A 20,865-nucleotide genomic window follows, 5' to 3' on the forward strand; every position below is an offset into this window, starting at 1 on the left:
ATATAACACAAAGATATCTTATAATGTAAATTTATTAAATAAATAAATAGTATTTTTCGAAAATTTCTGTACTCAGTTTATTTTTATAATATAATTGAGTGCTGAAAAAACTCCGTACGTAATCCACTGTTCTTAATGAAGCAAACATAAGTAGCTTAATAGGAATAGTGTTATACCAGTAGAATTTATTTTCTGTTCTAAGTATTGGGTGACAGTCTCATAATCTGGATTTCTGTCAAGGATGGTTTTCGTTTTGCCTTGCAAACGGTTTTTCTTTTTCTCCTTGTATACTCTCCAGTTTTTTGCTCCACTAACATTAGTGTATTGCGAGCAGAGCTTCTCAGCTTTGATATAAGAAGAAACTGAGTACAGAAAATTTGAATAAAAATACTGATTATTTTCTATAAAACATCTACATTATATGAAATCTTTGTGTTATTTATAGACTAGGATTAAAAATTAAATCTCAGATAAGAAATTGATTAAATTATTAGTTACCTATTTAATCAATGTTGGAGATGTCCACATTATTGCGAGCAATGATGCTAATTTGGTCAATCTCTGGGAATTATTGAGAATCCTAACCTTTGAAACAAAACTCCGTGGTTTATATTAAGCGGTTACATTGTACGTTTTTAACATATTTATTGGAAATCTAGTGATAGAAATAACTCTAAAATTGTCTGTCTCTAGTAACACAATTCATGGTTATAAATGTTATAATGCGTGAGGTCTTTAATTGTGACGACATTATTTGTGGTAATGTTATAAATGTTGTAATAATTAGATACCTACTCCAATCCAAACATGCTGTCGCGTTGTATTATTGCCTGTTTGCTTCAATTACATTGAAAACAGGACGCATCACTAGTCAACGACTGGAAAATAGTTAAAGCGCCAACTTATAAATCTAAGTCGAATTCATAGAATTCAGTACCTACATTATACTCGAGTCCCTTTCGTCTCTCAATTGCACGCCTCGACTGCATAATATACAGCAATAATAGAGGCACGCGAATCATTGCCTTAATCTAATATCGGTGGCGCAATGGCGTCATTGTGTCATCGACCACAATAGCTCCTCGCATGACAATACTCTGGGCCTGAGTGTGTCCATGCTAACGTACGTACATATCTATTCGCAAACATTCTACCTTGAATGTGAGTTCCATATAGGTATCCATGACTTACAGTCAAGTTTAAATATGCGTACTTATCCGGAGGTTTATTCTAAATATTCACATATCCACATACACGTACAAGACAAAATTTGAGAGATGGACATGGCGTTGTTACTTCGATTAAGGAAATTTAAAACCTGAAACAAAGTTTGGACCCGGGTACGTCCTTAAACTACGTCCAAAAGAGAGGTATAGGCATTGTGAATGTCATCTCGCTTTGTGTGGTAGGGCACAGCCAGTGGATGTCATTCCAGATCTAGAGCAGAGCCTAACTGGGGAAGTACGTCCACCTTACAGAAAATCGCAGCCAAATAACACTAAACCCTACTCATAGTGTTGTGTTCCTGCCGGTGAGTAAGGTTGCCAGAGCTCAATGAGGGAAGGGCGGCGGGTTTAGGGTCGGCAACGCGCATGTAACTCCTCTGGAGTTGCAGGCGTACATAGGCTACGGAGACTGCTTACCATCAGGCAGGCCGTATGCTTGTTTGCCATCGACGTAGTATAAAAAAATCACATATTTTGGAGGATATGACTCGTAATTTGTGATTCATTGAGTTAATTTCCTTTTTAATATACTTAAATAATCATAACATGACATATTTTCCCGTAATCAAGCACTCTCCGCAATTCGCACGATTTGTACCTATAGACCAAAATCATTATTTTGTGAGGTTCCCGCTGATTGACGCTTTGGTAAATATTTTAAAAAATTTCTTTTGCAGGCTTAGGCGACTGTGTCTAGGAGTGTTCGGTGAACGTTCTGAATAGCCAGCCTATAAATCACATACGAGCTCGTAGTTATACTCTCGGTTGTGTTGTGCATGCAGGCGGAGCAATACCTTTATAATAGTATCAGCTTGAAGGTCACAAATAAATATTATGAATATAGAAATATACATTTCAGTCGACAATTTACTACAGTTCTCAGTGGAATTGGAGCTTGTTTAACAGTGAATTCTACATGTTGGCACATTTTTACTACCGTCGTCGTCTGTATTGTTTTGTCGTTATAATAAACGAGACCAGCCTTAAAAACTACTGCCACATAATTTTAGCAATTTAAATAGCAAATATAGCATTTTATGGCCAAACAATATAAAGATTGTAATATTTATAATTAAAACTAAACTGTATGGTTTATTTTTGTAAGTTATATTCTTTCAGTATAGTAACATCATAACAGTTTACTTTGAATAAAACAATAAACATGCAAGACTTACTGTCACTAGCATTAAATAATATACGAGTAGTTACCTACGTTGTACTCCGCTCCAAAACATTAGACAAACATACAAACACTCGAAAGACATCTCTCTACCTACTTGTATTCGTCAAATGTTCAAATACTTCGATATAAAACGTTCCTACTCAACAAGTTTGTACCAACAAATTACTTATCAAACTGATGCAGCACTCAAAATAAAGGTCTCGCTAAAAATACCGTTAAAGAAAATTGATACCTGTGTGGACGAAAATGAGAATCCATTGTAACTAGATTGAATCGATTTAGGAGAGATTCAAGTAGGATGATAACATGGCAGCATCGCCCAGTCTTAAGTAGATGCGGAGGGATACTTTACATGAGGCTGAGGTAAAGATCCGCGTGTATAAAAGTTTAATATGCAAACAACCGGCATTATTTATCGCGCGCACAAGTATTTTGCAGAAATCGCGAAGCGTCTGGTTGACGTAACTGTTGACCGAAGAGCTGGAGGCTTCCTCGCACAACGTATCAGCATTGCGATACAACGAGGAAATGCTACCAGCATCTTTGGTACAGTGCCTCAAGTGCCTATTTAAGATATATGCTAGTTATAGTAAAACCACTGTATATATACTGTTATTGTAAATAAAATACCGTTACATAAACATTGTGTAGCAAAAGGTAGTTTTACAATTTCTTAAGAGTTTTTCAACGAATTACCTACAAACTACGAAGTTTGAAGCCCCTAACTGAAAGAAAAACACCACCGTCTCTACCTTCCCCTCTCACCCCTGCTGAACATAAGCACAACCGAATAAGTACAGAACCTTCTCCTACTTGGAATTGAACTATGTTAAAAATACAATTAGTAAAAGTTATATTTTGTAGACGATTTCAAACTTGTTTGTAACCGTTCGTATTTGTGAGCGTCGCGCGTCGCAATTCTAACGTAATCCCAAATATAATGATTTCACAATGTTTGTATTATGTATTACTGTTTGTGAATTGATAGAAGATCATCAAACAGTAGTGGGAGCGAGATGTGGTGCTAAATAATCATATCAAACAAAAATAAGCTTAGTATAGGTATGTATAAATATACTAATTTTCACGTAAATAACACAAACCACTTATATATAACTCAAAGGGACCTAATTAAGTTTACGTGCTCAAATAAAATTGAACACTTAAAAATACGTCAAATAAAACCAAAATGGTAATTGCAATACATCAAAGTACAAACAAGTTGTTTATTATCTATATATGTAACTAGTATTTAACTATCATTATAAATTATGATTTATAAAAAAATTTTTAATATAATTATAAAATTAAGAACATCGGAATACCTGAATATTGGAGGTACATAGTAACGTTAATAACATTGTCTTGTTAAAGTACATATGCACCTCGTAGAAGTAAGATTTATTTTTTATTTTTATATCTTTCCTAAAAAGTAATTAATAGCGTTGTTGTAACACGGACATTATATTTAAATCCCCCAAACAATTGAAACCTATGACATATTAATGATATTTCGAATAACGATCATGTGAGATACCAGTTTCCTTAAGAAAGTTACCTAATTTATGCTCAGGAATGCACCCTTAAAATTAACGGAGTAAAAAAAAAACCCGTGTATAGAAGATACTGATGTCAACTTTAGCCAGTCTTCTCCGAGACCACTGGGACAACACCGTCCTCGAAACGTTGGAGGTAACATTTAGAACTCAATTTTACGCAAAAAAAGTCCCGTTTTAGTTAATACTAACTTTAAACAAATTTTTGTATCCTTTTTAGATTTCATATTAATCAGATTGAATCCCAATATCGTTTAACCGGCCCACACAGGTAATAAGCTGTATACTGAATAATTTAACATTTTAACTTTGTGAATTTAAGTCGACAAAGTGGCAGCAATTGGCAAGGTCTAACATATCGCCCATTTCTGACCCACCAAACATAACAGTTATTGGAAATCTACTCTATACTCAAGTACGGCTACCACAAGCTTGACACTGACATATTCCCTAACGTCTGTGTCACTTACTTTCCATACATCCCACTCGCACTAATATGCCAGTACGAGACAGATGCATAAAAAATAATTTACGCACACGCCAGCGAATATGTCAGTGTAAAAATACGCTAGTCTGAAAGCGCTCTTAATGTTCGAGGATATGATAAACCATCAATGAGTTTTTGAACGACTGTTACGGCTGTTAGATGTGGTAGGGCAGTTTAAATATTAGTCACAGTCACATGTCGAATTTGTAATTTTTGGCATCGCCAAGTATGAGCTAAGGCAGTCATATGGTAGTCACATTTACAGGCTTTGACACAGCGGCGTCACATTCTATCTCTTTCTCGGGTCAAATTGGGCCTCTGTATAAATTGAGCGGTCAATAACATCTCAATTTATCAACCAATGGAAGCCATTGTCTTAGTGTAACTATACATACTTACAGAAAAATTATGTCTCAATTGGTATTTGGGTCATTGTATCGTTTTAATAGACGCAATAGTTTATATTTGATCATGAGTAAGTGTCTTTCTTTTAAATTTTGCTACAGGCACTTAAATGCAAGTAAGATTTATTGTTGTTTTATTCTCTTTAAACAAAACACAAAACTGTAATTCGCGTCGAAGTTCTGACTGCAGATGTGTCTAAAGTGGAGTTCAATAGAAAATTTTGTTAGCATTTGACGTATCCTTTAAAAGCCTTACGATGGTTGTTTTCATTGAAATACTAATGATTAACATATATTTCAATTAATAAATGCTATAAATAAAGTTTAAGTATATAAACTATTGATTAAACCATGGTTGTCCACAAAAAGTAAGAGATTAGGAAAAAACCGGCCAAGTGCGAGTCGGACTCGCGCACCGAGGGTTCCGTACAAACCTGTAGGTATAATAATATTATATGATGTACCTAAAAATTTACGGTTTTCGCAATTTTTCCTTTATCTGAGCTATAAGACGTTTCTTCGCACCAAATTTCAAGATTCTGAGTTCACGGTAGGTTTTGATTCCCTTTTGAGTGTCGAAAATTTGCTGAAATTTGCGGCATAAACGGCTGTATCTTTTAACTGCGTTGGCTGATAAGTTTGATTTTTTCACAACTCCAAGGGAACAGTAGACTTAAGTATTTGATATAAATTCCAGGTTGATACCTCCACGCGTTCCTGAGAAAAAAGGTCTTGATAGACAGACAGACGGACGGACGGACAACAAAGTGATTCTATAAGGGTTCCGGTTTTTTCCTTTCGAGGTACGGAACCCTAAAAATTAAGGAAAATTGGTTTGTTTGCATTATTTGTCTTTTCTATTGAACTCCACATGAACTCCACTTTACGTTCTTGATAAAGATAAGATTCGTATTTGCACAAGAAACAAGATGACAACTTAACATTTTGGCCCGTCTTTCAGTCTCATATCGTTTATCACGGTAGAGTCCGACCATTTTGCACAGAAAAAGTGTGGGAGTGTTATCATAAACATATATGCTTTATAATGACATGTATACACTGTATTAGTGCAAAGTTAGTTTAGACCGACTCTACATGTGTATTAACAAGATTCTACATTCGTATTAAGAAGATCTTATTGATCGTATGCTTATCCGTTCGGAAATAAAGCGTATTATATCCACGGGCCTAATCATGAATATACACGCTTCTCAGATTCACTCAACGTATGTTGTGAAAATTATTCGTGCTAGAAAATATATACGTAAACTACGTTTTAAATTGTGTAGCTGGCTAACTTGACAGATAAATGAAAACTAGGTTCTTAAGGTAAAAACAATGTAATACAAAAATACGACGGATGGACGGACGGACGGACGAACAGCGGAGTCTTTGTAATAGGGTCCCGTTTGACCCTGTGGGTACGGAACCCTAATTATAGAGGTAACCTAATTTTGTATCTATACCAAATTGCAGCTTTCTAGCGCCAACGATCACGGAGCAAAACCGCGGACGGACAGATAGACAGACATGGCGAAACTATAAGGGTTCCTAGTATTAGATACGCAACTCTTAAAAAAAGTGGCTGTGACATAAACGGACAGACAGACGGACATGACGAATCTATAAGGGTTCCGTTTTTTGCCATTTGGCTACGGAAACCTAAAAACGTATTATTTTATCACGTCTATCAGGCCAATTTGAACGTATACTGACATCAGATTAATGTCATTCAGTTATCTTGCGACTCGCTCTCGCCAATACATGTACAGTCAAGTACTAGCGAAATGTACGATAACTAAATGACATCATTTGTGATGTTCCACTGAAAAGGTACCTTATGGCGGTTGGCGCTTAAGTCGCGTAGCGCCGCATTAGTATTGGCGCGTCATTAATAATAGCTTAATCGCCGACCGCCATATGGTACCTTTATCCGTGGGACGTCACATTTATGTATAAATCTGATATCAGTGTACGCTTGAATTAGCCAGTAAGTATATATCTCGAAGCTACGTATTAACATCCATCTGTAATTATTTATCTCTGTATTTTACACGTTTGCATAATTACCTGTGTAATATAATTTTTCCATCAGCTTTACCTCAACAACTCGCAACCACTTTAATTCGAATAAAACCTCCATGAACCTCTCTAACAATAAGTTGATACTTTATATAAGCTGTAAGGCGAAAACTCTTTAACTTGAATATTTTAGCGTTTCCCTTGAGATTCGTGTTATATTGTATATAGGTATGCAAAAGGATTTGAAAATTCTATTTACTTACCTACTGTTCCGTTTAAACCCGGAAATCAGTTCATAAGTAAATACACAAGAGCAGGTCTGTCCGGGAAGACGCAAATAGTTGGCAGGATAGTTGCGTGCCTGCGTGTCTGTGGCGGTGCGCACTCGGGACGGTGATCAAAGGAAGGGGCGCGGCTAGTGCACTCATATACGTGACCTTGTCGGGCGGTATAGGCTGAACTTGTAAGAAATAGGCACCTACCTATAGTGTATTTCGTTAGGTACATATTTAACAAAATGTAAACAAACCACGATACGGTAAATTAGGCAAGAGTATTGAAGTCAATTAATTTAACTACGTAATAATATTACTTACTCAACGAAAAAAGCTACAATAATAATATTTGCTATTACCTGGCCCTAGTAAAGACCCTAAAACGAGACAAATTCTAAATTGAAAACATTACACAATTAAATGAAATAGGTTAACGCCAGAATGATAATAATATTAGCGTTGGCGACGATTGAGGTTAATAATTATTTAAGTTTAAGTCCTAAGTGAAGTTTGGTATTATTTTCAAATAATCAAAGACGTAGCCGTAGATTTTATCTAAATCGATTCAGCAGTTATTGATTCCCCATACAAACTTCTTCCTCCCTTTCCACCCTTTTTTTGGGAGAAAAATTGGAACTTAAATTATCTCTTCTTTATTGATTCTCTATACACATTTCCACCTCCCTTTTCACGCCCTTAAGGGATGCTTTTTAACATAAAAACTATGCTACGTTCTTCCCCGGGACTCGCAAACTATCTCTATACCAAATTTAAGCTAAATTGGTGCAGCGACTTAAGTGTGAAGAGAATTTAAAAAAAAGTATTTTTTATATTTTATGGTTTTACTTTGGAATGGTGTCTATATGTTACCTACCATAAATAATTCCGCATCTCCGAATTATACGAAAACGATACCAATCTTGACCTAGTAGCTCAAATAATATAGATTAGATATCAAGATAAAGTTGAGAGCCCCTCGAGCCCTAAAAATTTACATCAAAATCTTGGTGGCTCCACTTCTTAAATCGATCCTTGGGTCTTAAGGATCAATCCTGCCAAAGAAAATCTTTAGATGACGAAACGCCTTATTTTATGAGCTACAACAACAACTAAATTATTCATTTGGCCATCATCTCTCAATCTCATTACGTACACAGTAGCATTATACATGTTTCATTTCCGAGATAAATACAAGGTGAAATATTGAAATAGGACAGCTAGGAAGAATCAGAATAGCGGAAATGAGAAAAGAAATAATTTTAAGAAAGACTTGATGCATTTTTGAGATTGTTGGGTATGAAAAAAAGTAAGATACCTGTGCCCAAGAAGGTACATCGTTATTTATATTTTTTATGTTTCTCATGTTTAGGTACGGTCACGTCTGAAAACATCGACACAATCGAAGTGCCAAAAATATGTAGACACGACCTTATGGCCCATATATTAGGGTAGTGTATACATGTTTTTAACACTTCGTCCGTATCGATATTTTCAGACGTGACCGTACTAGCGAACATGGACGCAAAATTTGAACCCATTCACACTGATAAAAGTATGACATTTTGACAGTACGGAAGCTCAAGATCTGGGGCTTCTTTGCCGCAGGTACCTTATTTTATTTTAGATTTCACTTCCAACTATTTGTAACCCCCAACGAACATTATTGACAGTGGTTTTGGTTACATTTTTTACCCTTTACTTTAAAAGAAACAGCAAAGTGCATAACTTTACAATAAAAAGCAATGCAACATGTTTTACATTCGCAATTTCGCGTTTCCATCATCTCCCGGTTTTTAATAACATTGTCCCTATCTACAGTATGTGTATTATTATATTTTACTTTATTAGGATTCAAGAGGAACTGAGTAATGAAGTACCTAAGTACTGAGAACCATATATCCCTAGAGAGAAATAACAGGATATCATCATCAAGTTAAGCAGAAGTTTACATGTGAAATGGGGCCAGTTATTCAATTATTTTAAATTCAAAATACAAAAAATAAAACAGGGAAGCTGACCGAAGTCGAGCAGTTCCTTGTGAAAAATTACAAAATAAAATGTTTTTTCCTAACTGCTCGTTTTATAAAATCGATTAACCGTTTTTTAGCAAACTGAGCTTTCTCTTTATATATATTTATCCTCCATACTGTTTATCGTATGGCAGATATGTACGTATATAACAAGCGAACGTCATAGGAGGTGACATGGCTACCATATATTTCTTCATATTTCTACTTTTGTTGTATGACATGACGCAGGTCGTCATTAAATATTTAACTAATCATTCGTGACATAGCCATCAATCAGAAAAATAATAAAATAGCTATCACTTTCTCAGGTCGAATCGACCCCTGATATCACTAACGCAACTCCATCAAAAGCGATTGATCAACTCAGCTGCTATCTCAGTCGGCCGCGGTCGACAGACTGGTCAATTGGGCAGGCTTTTTACTCGTATTCCTAGACACAGCATGATTAAAATTAAATGATTGCCTGTAATCAATTGGTTATTGTGGGGCCTGTTCTCTTTTGAAAGAAATAGATGAATGATGATACTGTTCAAATGTCATTTTTACAATATAAGTATACGTACCTATATATATACCTATTGATATAAAGCTGTAAAAGTTCAAATAGGTATGTCTCGCGGCTCTCTGCATTTCATAAATTACAAGCAGAGGCACCTAATGTTTTCTAATTTGTTTGTAGGTATAATGTAATATGCTAGCTACAAATAACCTGCATCTTTTTAAGGGTAATGACTACAATGTTAAGTAAAGCCTCCTATTCCCGTACCAACAACCGATTATTTAGGATGGTCGTCCTTATTTCGTCGAAGTTATATTTTTCCACGGGGCACCCGCAAAACAAAAATAGAAAAAAAAAACATTTAAAAATTCTGAAAAAAAAATCAAATGTTTTTAAGTGCTACTATTTACATTAAGTGGGCGCCCCGTAGAAAATATAACCTCGACGAAATAAGGACCACCCTTATGCAGCATAAGAGATTTCTATATAGGTATCTCTTCGGGGCCTTTTTCTTGTTTGCCACTTGTAAAAAAACGAAGTTAACAGAAACGTATTTCATAAAACGTGTGCAGATCATTTGAGTCGCGTACTAAAAGGTTCAATAAAGTGTCTCGTTGCATTTACGATTACACACCTGCTGACACGCCAGAGAGCAATAACGTCCCGACACAGACATATATCTAAGTAGATTATCCAAATGCGCCGTATTCGCAATTTACACAGTCACATGATAATAGGGTTGTTTCCATCTACAAATCTTAGGGCAGAATTGTAACCCAATAAATTCTTTTGAATTATAAGAACATGTTAAACTACTTTTAGGGGACCTGTAATGACCATATTTTTGTAAATATTGAATTTAAAATATCTTTTGGCACACGTCACGTGACCAAACTCGAAACGTCATTGAAGATTCTGATGACGTCACAACTCTCGTATTGACACTGTTGACAGTTAGGCGATAGACAACAAATGACAAATGTCAGTTGACAGTTCGTATCTTCTACGTGTGTATGTTGTTATAAAAAAAATAAAAATTGTTTATTTCAGACATGTGTCCATATAAGTATTAGTAAAACTTAAAAAGACTAGGTTAGTTAATTTTATGTGTCAAACCGTAAGCTGTGACGTCACACAATTTTCAAAGAGCGTTTTGGGCGCGAAAGCATCTGTCAAAATATATTTTGTTAATTTAACATATTTAAAGCCGTATTTGGAATAAAAGTTGAATTTTAGGGCAACTTTTACTTAATATAGAACGTAATACAAGCGTTTCAAAAAATTGGAAACAACCCTATTGACAATTTGTTTCTTAATTTACTTTTACAATGATATTTAGAATATGTGGCCGCCATGCAGGTCAGGATCTCTACGACTCAAATAAAAAGCTTCGATGTGTAGTGAAGAGTTATAATTTTTCCAAAGGTACTAGTTTACAAGGGTTTCATTATTGCCAAAATGTAGAAAGTGGTGTGGATTGTATGAAGGATGATGAAAGAGTGATTTCAATATTTATTTTTCATTTTGCAATATTTGATCACTACAAAAGGTGGTTTAAAAGGTGCCTCTAATTGGCCGCGATACAAAATATGTGGAGCGCTCCTATTGGTGCTTTTGAAAAAGCCTCCGAATACTAGCCGAGCCCGACGGCTGCGTTTAGCTACTGCATTGGGAATATTTTTAGACAAAATCAAGTTGCATTCTCAACAGAATAACATGGAGTAGTCTTAGACACTAAATAAGTTGATTTCGAGAAACGTAACTTCGGTGACAATGCAATGTACTGACAACGCAACGCATTTTTCATCACTCTCTTCTAATATCTAATGTCTTGAGGAACAGTGTTTTGTTTTTGCGAGGGAACAGCAAACGTGTCAATAATCGTCTTGAATGTTGGAATCACTTTCAGATGGTGTGACGCTAGTAGAATCCATGGCCATGCTGCAGTATCTGGAAGACACCCGCCCGCAGCCGAGCCTGGCACCCTCCACTCCACTACTCAGGGCCCGAATGAGGGAGATTGTTGAGGTAACCCCGTGAGGTAGCACCAAGGACACTCGTAAATTTACTTTTAGTTAGGCTACCACACATTACATATACTCGTACAGCAGGGGTATCAAAAATTGTGGGGATCCGTTTGTGGGGAGCCCATATTTGGTGTCGTGTTCTAATTAGAAAAGAGTAAAAGAAATTTCTTGACGTAAAGGTTGTTCAAGTCGGCCATCCCTCCATACAAAGTCCAAAGATTTTTCGCGTGAAAAACATTTTTTGTCTACTTTTTCCTATTAAGATTGTATTCATTAAAAATTCCGAAAAGGAAGTTTTTCAATTTGTCTGTGTCTTCTTTTTTTTCCGCATTTGTTAAGAAGGCTGGACCGATTGGGAGATTTTTTTTTAGTTCTAAGGGTATTCGCAATTGATTCCATTATAGTCAGATAAGAATCAAGAAGACATCTTTAAATATTACATTCTCATTTGCACCCCTAGGTATAGTAATTTGAATGTTTTTTTATTGTACAAGTACCGTGGAATACGAGTATGGTTACTTTGATACCTGGGGTTACTTTTATAAAAACTTAACTTCATGATTAAATTTAAATTATACACTCATGCATCTTTTGGGTTTAATTTTATATGATTAGCTACATTAAAGGTTTTGTCAGTGTGAGGGTAATCGTGGGGTTGAAGCACAATATTTAATGGAAGAACATTAACAATGTGTTAAGAATTTTCAGTAGCTTGTATAACTTTTGAGGTAGGATACAATTGTATGTTATGTGATTCACTGTAAATGTAATGCCATCGATTCTTTCTACAAATTATGCTGGCATCTGTTTTTTGGGGTATTTCATGGGGTGTCTTTGATTACTATGAGGGGTTACTTTAAGGAAAAAAATATGTTAAGTATCATTGAAGGAAGAAAGTTCGCCTTAGTTTACCGATACATATTTTTTTATCTCATTATGTTCAACTCTGGTATGTGGGCTTCATATAATATCAATAGATTTGGTAAGGATTATTATTTTATGATACGAAATGTAAATAAATAACAGATTACACAGTTTCGTATTAAAAGTTGTTTGTTGCTTAAATATTCTTGCGTTCCTTTATCAAAGTAACCCCAAAGGCACATAAACTATTATACCTAAGTTCTAAATCTGCGAACGGATTTTTTCCGTATTTTGGAATTATATTCCTTATGAGGTTTACTGTCAAATTTCGTCCATATAAAATATAAATGGGTATATCAAAGTAACCCTAATATCTATATATACTTGATCAGTCAGTAACTTGTTTTTTTTTTTCAAAAGATACACTAGTATTTCTTATTTGTGAAATCGATAGAGGAACAAAAACCGATCAGGTATCCATGGCTTTATGTATTTATTTTTTATATCATCATTATCAAACTTTTACATTTTAAGATTACATTATATGGTGATTACGTGGAAGAACATAACATGATGTTTTGTGAATTCAGCTTTATTTTTTAAGATAGTATACATTATATTTACGAGACGGTTCTGTCCATCCTTCATATTATCAGAAATCGTTAGCGTATTTTTAGAATTCAGTAGCAAAACTAGCGCAACAAAACTCTCTTAACATACTGACATGTAACGAGACTCAATTTTTTTATCTGTTAAGTCAAGAAGCCTAAATATAAATCTGAAGAATCCTGAGCGATGACAAAAGTCTTTAGGAAATTGTCTGGTTAATAAAGACCGATTTAAATTAATCCAGTTCACATTTTTGCTCGTAATTCATTTATCCTTCTGACCCTCGTGAATCCGGAGGACCGATTTCCCAATAATCCCTTCTTAGTGATCCCTTACGACGTTTAGGGAATCAATTCAAATTCTGGCTTGAATCGAAGAAGGTATGTAACATACGGCATTGAGTTTGGAGTAAAAGCTTCATATTGAAAATTAAGTTCATGGCAAAAATTTTAAGCAACTTCAAAATTCTCAAAAAGAGAAGGTCGTCATTTCGGTTGTGTGTTTTTTTTAGGTTTCGTACCACCGAATTTCTTAACCGATTTAGAATTTTGAATTGAATTCACCACACCAGCTCGTAAAGGCTCTCTTTATTCTTCAAAATCTAATGAGTAACTTGGATTTATATTCGAATTGGCTTCAAATGCAAAGTAATTTGATTCAGATTTTGAGTCGTTTTCTCATGTTGGGTGATATTTACTTTAAAGTGATGATTTTGAATGACACATGTTTAATAACGTTAATTTGGATTTGATTTGTAATGTTTTACAGTTAGTATTTCCCTGGGAATATGGTGAAAAATGATGTTTCTCACGGGAGCATAGTTAGGGAAGTTATGTGTTTTTGTAAACAACATTTTTGTAAAAGTCGAGTTCTGTATTTTATAAGCATACTTATAGCGATTTTCTATTTTAATCTAACAAGTTTTTTTTTTTTTCAAGCATTGCATAACAGTGATATTTGGTGAAATGTAACTGCTGATTAATACCAGAATGTTTTGTTGTTCTTATCATTATCTTTCTATCTTATTTCTTTCATCTTCTTGTCCTGTGTATGTGTGTTTTATGGAATAAATGTAATTTCTTTCTTTCTTCTTCTTTCTAGAATGGACTCTCTTTGTAATGGCATTTCAAACGGGATAATTGGCACAACAAAAAACAAGTACTTATGTAAAACATAATTGGCCTAAGTGGAAGTCGGTCGGTAGGGTGCCCTGAAGGCTGACCGGATTTCCCCGCTGGATGGCAATGCTGATCTGCTGAGCAAAATATTGGCCAGCATTCTGGTCACCAGAAGCCTCTATAAGGCGCTTTGACAGCTCCATTTCAAACTGTTTAATGAATTCCGTTTTTATATTAAATATCATATATACAATTAGGGTTATGGAATGGTTAAAGCAATATTTTAGTTCAATTTGATACTGGAGTTAAGGTTATTAAGAAGTGAAAGCTATGTATACATTTTTTGACATAGGTACCTAATCAAATTTTTATACAGTTGTATTCATTGTGGTCGGAGAGTACATTATAAGTTATAATAAGCCACAACCGACTGGTTCTGATCTTATGATAATAATACGCTTCGTCTAATTATATTCTAAGTTGTTAAGTTTATGTTCAACAAAATTAATGCATTATTTAAAAATACACAGTTACGAACTAATACCATAAAAATAACGATTGCCTGTCAATAAATCCTACCTAATAATATATTATGCAGAAATATTATTTGAAATCTTCGAGTTTCTTATAACCCGATTATATCATGTCATAACTAATAAGTCGATTATTAAAAATTTGTTCTATCTTTTTCAACGATTATAATATTTTGTTGAAGCTTTTTAATTGGCTATAGAAAATCGTTTCAAACGGCTTAAGAAAGTATAATGAAATACCTTTCTATTGAGTTTCCATCTTACTCTGTGTACTTATGTAAGTATCGACTTTTCTCTCAGCATCAAAAGTAGCAGATCATTCTGTAACAGCTTGACAAAAAGTGATGTCTTTAATATAGAACAGCTAAGACTGTAAAAGATATCCTTTTGAACACGAATTTTGGAAATTAATCTATATTTGGAAAAGTTATACGGAATGTCAGATACTTTTGGCGCGTTGTTTCATCCGCTGCTTTTAATGCTGACTGTACCTACAGATACAACAAAAAATCGCAATGCACCATGTTTTTATTTATTGGTAGGTGGGCCTTGTTATTTCTATATATAGATTGTTTTATGATGCTCGTTATAAAAAAGTTAGTAAGTCAGTACAGTCAGTACATCTTAAATATGACTCACGTTACTTTTCTATGACAGATGACCGGTGATCACGAGATGCTTTCCATAGAAAAAGAAGCGCCGGAAGCACCCGCCCGGACCCGGCCTGGTCTAGCGTCAGTAATCCTTTACACCAGGGGACCAGCGAAGATGACAATCTTTGATAGAAAATACCAATCGAAACTTAAATAATGTAAAGAAATATATAGTCACGTGCCTTTTCGTAGCATTTGTCATCCCGATAGATTTTGTCTTCTCGTTTAACGATTATCGATATACGATTGTCATCTAGGCTGCCTAGCCTCAACATCCCAACAATTGGACTCCAGTCTTCCTAACAATCGTTTAGTGAAATTAACAACATATGTAACTCATAATGTTGTCGTCAATATTAGGCCACATGTTGCTATGCAATTGAGCTAAAATTGAGCATATTGATGTCAGTAGGGCTAAGATTGTCGGTTCTTTATCATTTGTCACCATGCCTGTCACGCTCTAACAAATATGTAAGTGCGAAAGTGATACATGAATTGACAGGTGATAATGCGACCATGATACCACTGCTGATTGATGACTTTACAATAATATGATAACATTGAACTGATATAATGACGGAGATCGACGTTGGCAATTCGAACTCTATGATAACTAACATAACGCAACCTCATCGACTCTTTTAAATAGCCTCGATAAGTAGTAGATAATTGTTTAAAAGTACGAGTATTAATTTTTTTATCAATATATATTTATTATCCGCATATTTTATATCCGTGGCGCTTTCGAAATAATACAGTTCGTATATTTGATTATTTTACAGACTGTAGTTGCCGGTATTCAGCCGCTACAAAACGTCGGGCTCCGAGGTTCGTTCGAGGATGAGGCACACTACACGAAGTTCGTCCGTCACTGGACCGTGCGCGGTCTCGAGACGCTGGAAGAGCTGTTGTCGAGAACCGCGCGGGACCGCATGTACTGCGTCGGCAACCAGCTTACCTATGCCGACATATGTCTCGTGCCTCAAGTCTACAACGCCGTTGGAAGGTAAGTTTCAAATGATGAATGCGCAAAGCTCAGCGCAGATGACACAGAAATACCTTTACATTTGATCTTAACCAGTTGTTTCCGGCGAACGAAAACGATGTGTAGAAACCGAACTGATCCCACTTACCCTCTGGGTAGGCGCTTGCGTAATAACTACTGCCACTGCCTGACTCAAATCTTTGATTTAAGTGACCAAAGCGCACCTCGGAATTGAAAGACTACATATCAGTTCAGTTATTTATTCAGTAACACCATTAAGTGTGTATGTATAATAATGATCAATATACACATTACTTAACATAACAAAAAAACTTAAAAATAAACAGAAAAAAATATTTACAACTATCATTAATATTATACAACATATCAAATATATACCATAACATACACGTATCTTATAAGCTAAGGTTTAACATAAGGAATATAACAGTTTCGGTTATTGATATTTTTTACAGGCACAACATAAACATCAGTACTTATCCAACGGTCGTAAGACTTTACGAAGCGCTTCTCAAAGACAACGTGTTTGCGGCTTCACACCCCGAAAAAGTAAAAATTGGAACCCAGTAAAAGTGAATTGTATATCAACATTTATAAAAAATGACAAGTTTCCAAAACTTCTTACAAAACTTTTGTAATCTTGTCTTGTATATTGTACAATTATAATCATTAATCAGCACACAAAGAACCAAATGGGCGCTTTATACTTTACCGTGGAACAGTATATCGTTGCCGTGAACATTAAAACATACCGTTGTCGTGGAACATACCGCTTTGGAATCGCCTTTCAGAGCTTACCCCTCTGTCGAAAACCTCGGCCAATGGTCATATGTATTGTATGGACTGACTTTTATGTGACATTTATCATACATTTGGCGTACCCCACCCCCGCAAAAATCGCCAGACTGTTATGTACAGGAAATTACAAAAAAGGTAGCTCCAGTTGTTAAATCCTTCAAGTTGTCGTGGACATTCACGGTCAAGTATAAAAGCGCATAATTTTAATAAAATAAATACGTTTTTCGCCGACGGATTTTATTTAACAAATACGCGAATATTTACTGCTTTCTGAATACACTTGTCACATTGATATTATTATTAAATATGTATATAAATTACCTGGCTCATCGACAATAATTCCGTCCGTGTACCGTGCGGAGTTTGCAGTTTGCGCCGACTCGAACAGAACAAAGTGTTTAGTCATATTTTCATAGAAATGAGATATTAAGACGAAAGTGGACGACCGCAGCGAAATCGCCCTTTTATACAAACTAACGTAATCCTTAATTTCCTCTCTGGATGATAGCATTGTTGAAAATGTTTTAGATCTGATAGATTGTATATCAAACACAGCTATGGCCATTTATTTGTTTTTTTTTAAGGGTCAGAGGCATTTAAAATTTTGTATGGAAATTGGTTTTCGCTTCTCACTCTTGTAATAATCAAAACAGGTCAATGAACCTGCCTTGATAACACTGTATATCACAATGTTATGGCAGGTGTCCGGAACTCTTAGCAATAGCCCAGTCTTATTTTCCACCCAAATTCAAACCATAGACCAGGACTCTTTCCATTTTTCTGCAATAGCCTCCAATGCCTGGTGAAACCGGTTTATGGGTATCTATTTATGTACACATGAATGGGTTCCAGCAGGCGTTCTACATGACATCAAAGCTCTCCAAACGGCCTCTACGTGTTGGATGTTGGATCTATATCCCCACGCACGCCTTATAAATGACCGGGCTTAAAAACCCGAGAGTTTGTAACGGAGATAATAATAATAATAAAATTCTTTATTGCACACTACATAAAAAAACAGATACAGAAATTGATAAAATATACACATACCACCACTGCCATCCATACTGTAGTATACCTACATCAAAAGATGTAAAAATATTTGACATCTATATCTAAAGAGGAAAATGGGGACTATGTTTGTATGGAAAAGCGGCCGTCTCTTTTAATGATAACATTGCCACACTATATCGTTGAGAGGGAAGAATAGCTTTGCGATCCTAGCGAAATAACGGTACCTTTTCTATGAAATTCCATTTTGGGAGAAAACATTTTCCAATAACTAAATCTTATCAAATCACTTTAATTTTGATGTCGATTGCTTCAGCATAATATATTCTAGGTTTATAGGTCTCGCTTAAAAAAAAGAAATTGCAAATTGCGAAAAAAAAGGAAAGCGTATAAATCTAGTTTTTCATTGTGTCAATAACATACTAAAAATCCATGGAGAATGGAAAATATTTAGAAGCGGAAAAATGTTTTAAGCAGCTTGGTCCACTCTAGCTCTAGAGCATGACAAATGTTCGTAAAACGTATTAACTTGGACGAAACTTATTGCAAAATAACATTGAAGGCTAGTCCATATTAAAGAATACTCAACTTATTTCCTAGTAGCCAATCTGATAATTTTATTTTGATATATGCGTTAAAACATGTATATACATTAAATTTGATAAGAGCAGTTTTACTCAACGTGTCTATATGTTGTGTGTTTCAAGCAAAAGTGCAATAAATAATAAAAGGGTACCTATTTACGGGTCAGTACTTGTTTGCTACGACCTCCCTACGACCGCATTCAATATGGCCACGGTCGCCTAAATGGTATACGATCGTTGTGTTCGTCGTATTGATACATGTCAAGGTTGCCCTACATTCCGACCGGTTGCCAGCGACCTCAGTTTGCGCAAATAAATCAAAAACAGGGACCCCGATTCCACTAAACTAACGTTAGTAGGACAATGCGTTCAGACCAAGTTTTCCTATTACGCAGTTCCAGTAGGTGCCTACGCATTAAGAATTTTGATTTCGGATAGGAATCCGTCTATTAAGCACGCGATATACGAGCATTAATGTTTACGTATCTCTTCGTTAGCTAAATACTTATTCATAATATACCTAAGCGTATTGATTGTACTTGAAAGAGGAAAAGTCACAGTGTTTTTTATGACGTTGCCCCATTAGCGCGCACCAACTGTGCGTTCATGAGGTTTATATTTTTAGTTTTAGGTATTTACACACATCATTTAACTGTATATTATTTAATATTTTAAAGGTACGACCACTTTCTATATAAATTAGGGCCTGTTTCACAATGTCCAATTAAAGCCCTGAATTAGCTACTTACCACGTATCTGACGAATAAAGTCATCGTTGGCGTTTCGCAATCTTCAAATAAGCTTAAGTGGTAGATAAAGCGCTAAGTTTTGCAGGAAGTTTTATCTGGCAGTTCATTTATTTGTTAATTAGCTATCCAATACTTTACTTGGATATTGTGAAACAGGCCCTTAGTATACTTAAGAGGCTGTCACTACCGAAAGAGCGCACATTGTCTATTTGTAACGGTGCAAATGAGATAACCCTGTCGCTCTTACTGGGCCTGGGCAAGGGAGTAATAAGAAAACTATTTAAAAAAATGTGGACTATTTGTGTAACCAAATTGTGAATTAATTGCAGACCTATAAGTCAACAAAATAAAGACAAACAGTTTAAAGTTCCCCCTACGTACATAACATTTTTATTTTTGTTTCGGTTTGTTTGTTTTATGTAAACCTGCGGACAAAGCACAATCGCATTTTATCGCCTGTCACTATGCCTGTCACGTTCTAACAAGTATGTAAGTACGAGAGTGACAGGCATAGTGACAGGACATTAAAATGCAACCATGGTGCCATCGCTGTTTATGTGCAATAAAGTGACATACATACAATACATACATATTTTAAGACCAATCTTTGCAATTATTTTCGATCCGATTTAATTCAATCAGGTATTGAATACGGCCACGGTCTTTTAAATATAAAGAATATATGTTATATTATTTTTTGCTTAATTACAAAATTAAATAGATTTTCTTATAAAACTGCTTAAGTAACACCAATTTCAACGAAACTGGGTGTTGACTGCCTCTTAACTTTTTGGTAATCAGGTCACAAGGTGCACAATTAGCCACTTTTTAGGTTTTCCTAGTCAACTAGGAACCCTTATAGTTTCGCCATGTCCGTCTGTCCATCTGTCTGCCCAGGGCTTTGCTCCGTGATCGTTGGTGCTATAGAAAGTTGCAATTTGAAATGGATATACATATAATGTATACTCGTAAATCAATAAATCCAACAAAGTCGTACAATACAATATTAAAAAATATATACATATATAGCACCTCCTCTACACGTAAAGTGGGGAAGTCATTTTGTTTTTCTTCAACCCTTCACTGTGGAGTATCGGTGTTTCAAAACGAATAGGGGTCTTTAACAAATATTTTCTGAAATAATCGCTCCGAACAAAAAAAAATGTTTCCCGCCCTCTCTAACTTTTGAACCAAGGATCCAAAAAAAACGTGGAAATAGAGCTTAAGAAAG

General features: G+C 35.3%; 1 protein-coding gene across 1 annotated transcript in view; it reads left to right on the top strand.

The window, feature by feature from the left end:
- The window catches only part of LOC133523225 (probable maleylacetoacetate isomerase 1), a 28,917-nt gene extending 11,401 nt beyond the window's left edge, over nucleotides 1–17,516 (top strand). The window contains exons 3-5 of the mRNA XM_061858709.1: nucleotides 11,592–11,710; nucleotides 16,269–16,492; nucleotides 16,948–17,516. Coding sequence (XP_061714693.1) covers nucleotides 11,592–11,710; nucleotides 16,269–16,492; nucleotides 16,948–17,062 — 458 coding nt within the window. The 3' untranslated portion in view covers nucleotides 17,063–17,516. The remainder of the gene's footprint in view (nucleotides 1–11,591; nucleotides 11,711–16,268; nucleotides 16,493–16,947) is intronic.
- The last annotated feature ends 3,349 nt before the right edge of the window (nucleotides 17,517–20,865 follow it).

This window comes from Cydia pomonella, chromosome 1 (assembly GCF_033807575.1).
Source record: "Cydia pomonella isolate Wapato2018A chromosome 1, ilCydPomo1, whole genome shotgun sequence".
In the NCBI taxonomy this organism is placed as follows: domain Eukaryota; kingdom Metazoa; phylum Arthropoda; class Insecta; order Lepidoptera; family Tortricidae; genus Cydia; species Cydia pomonella.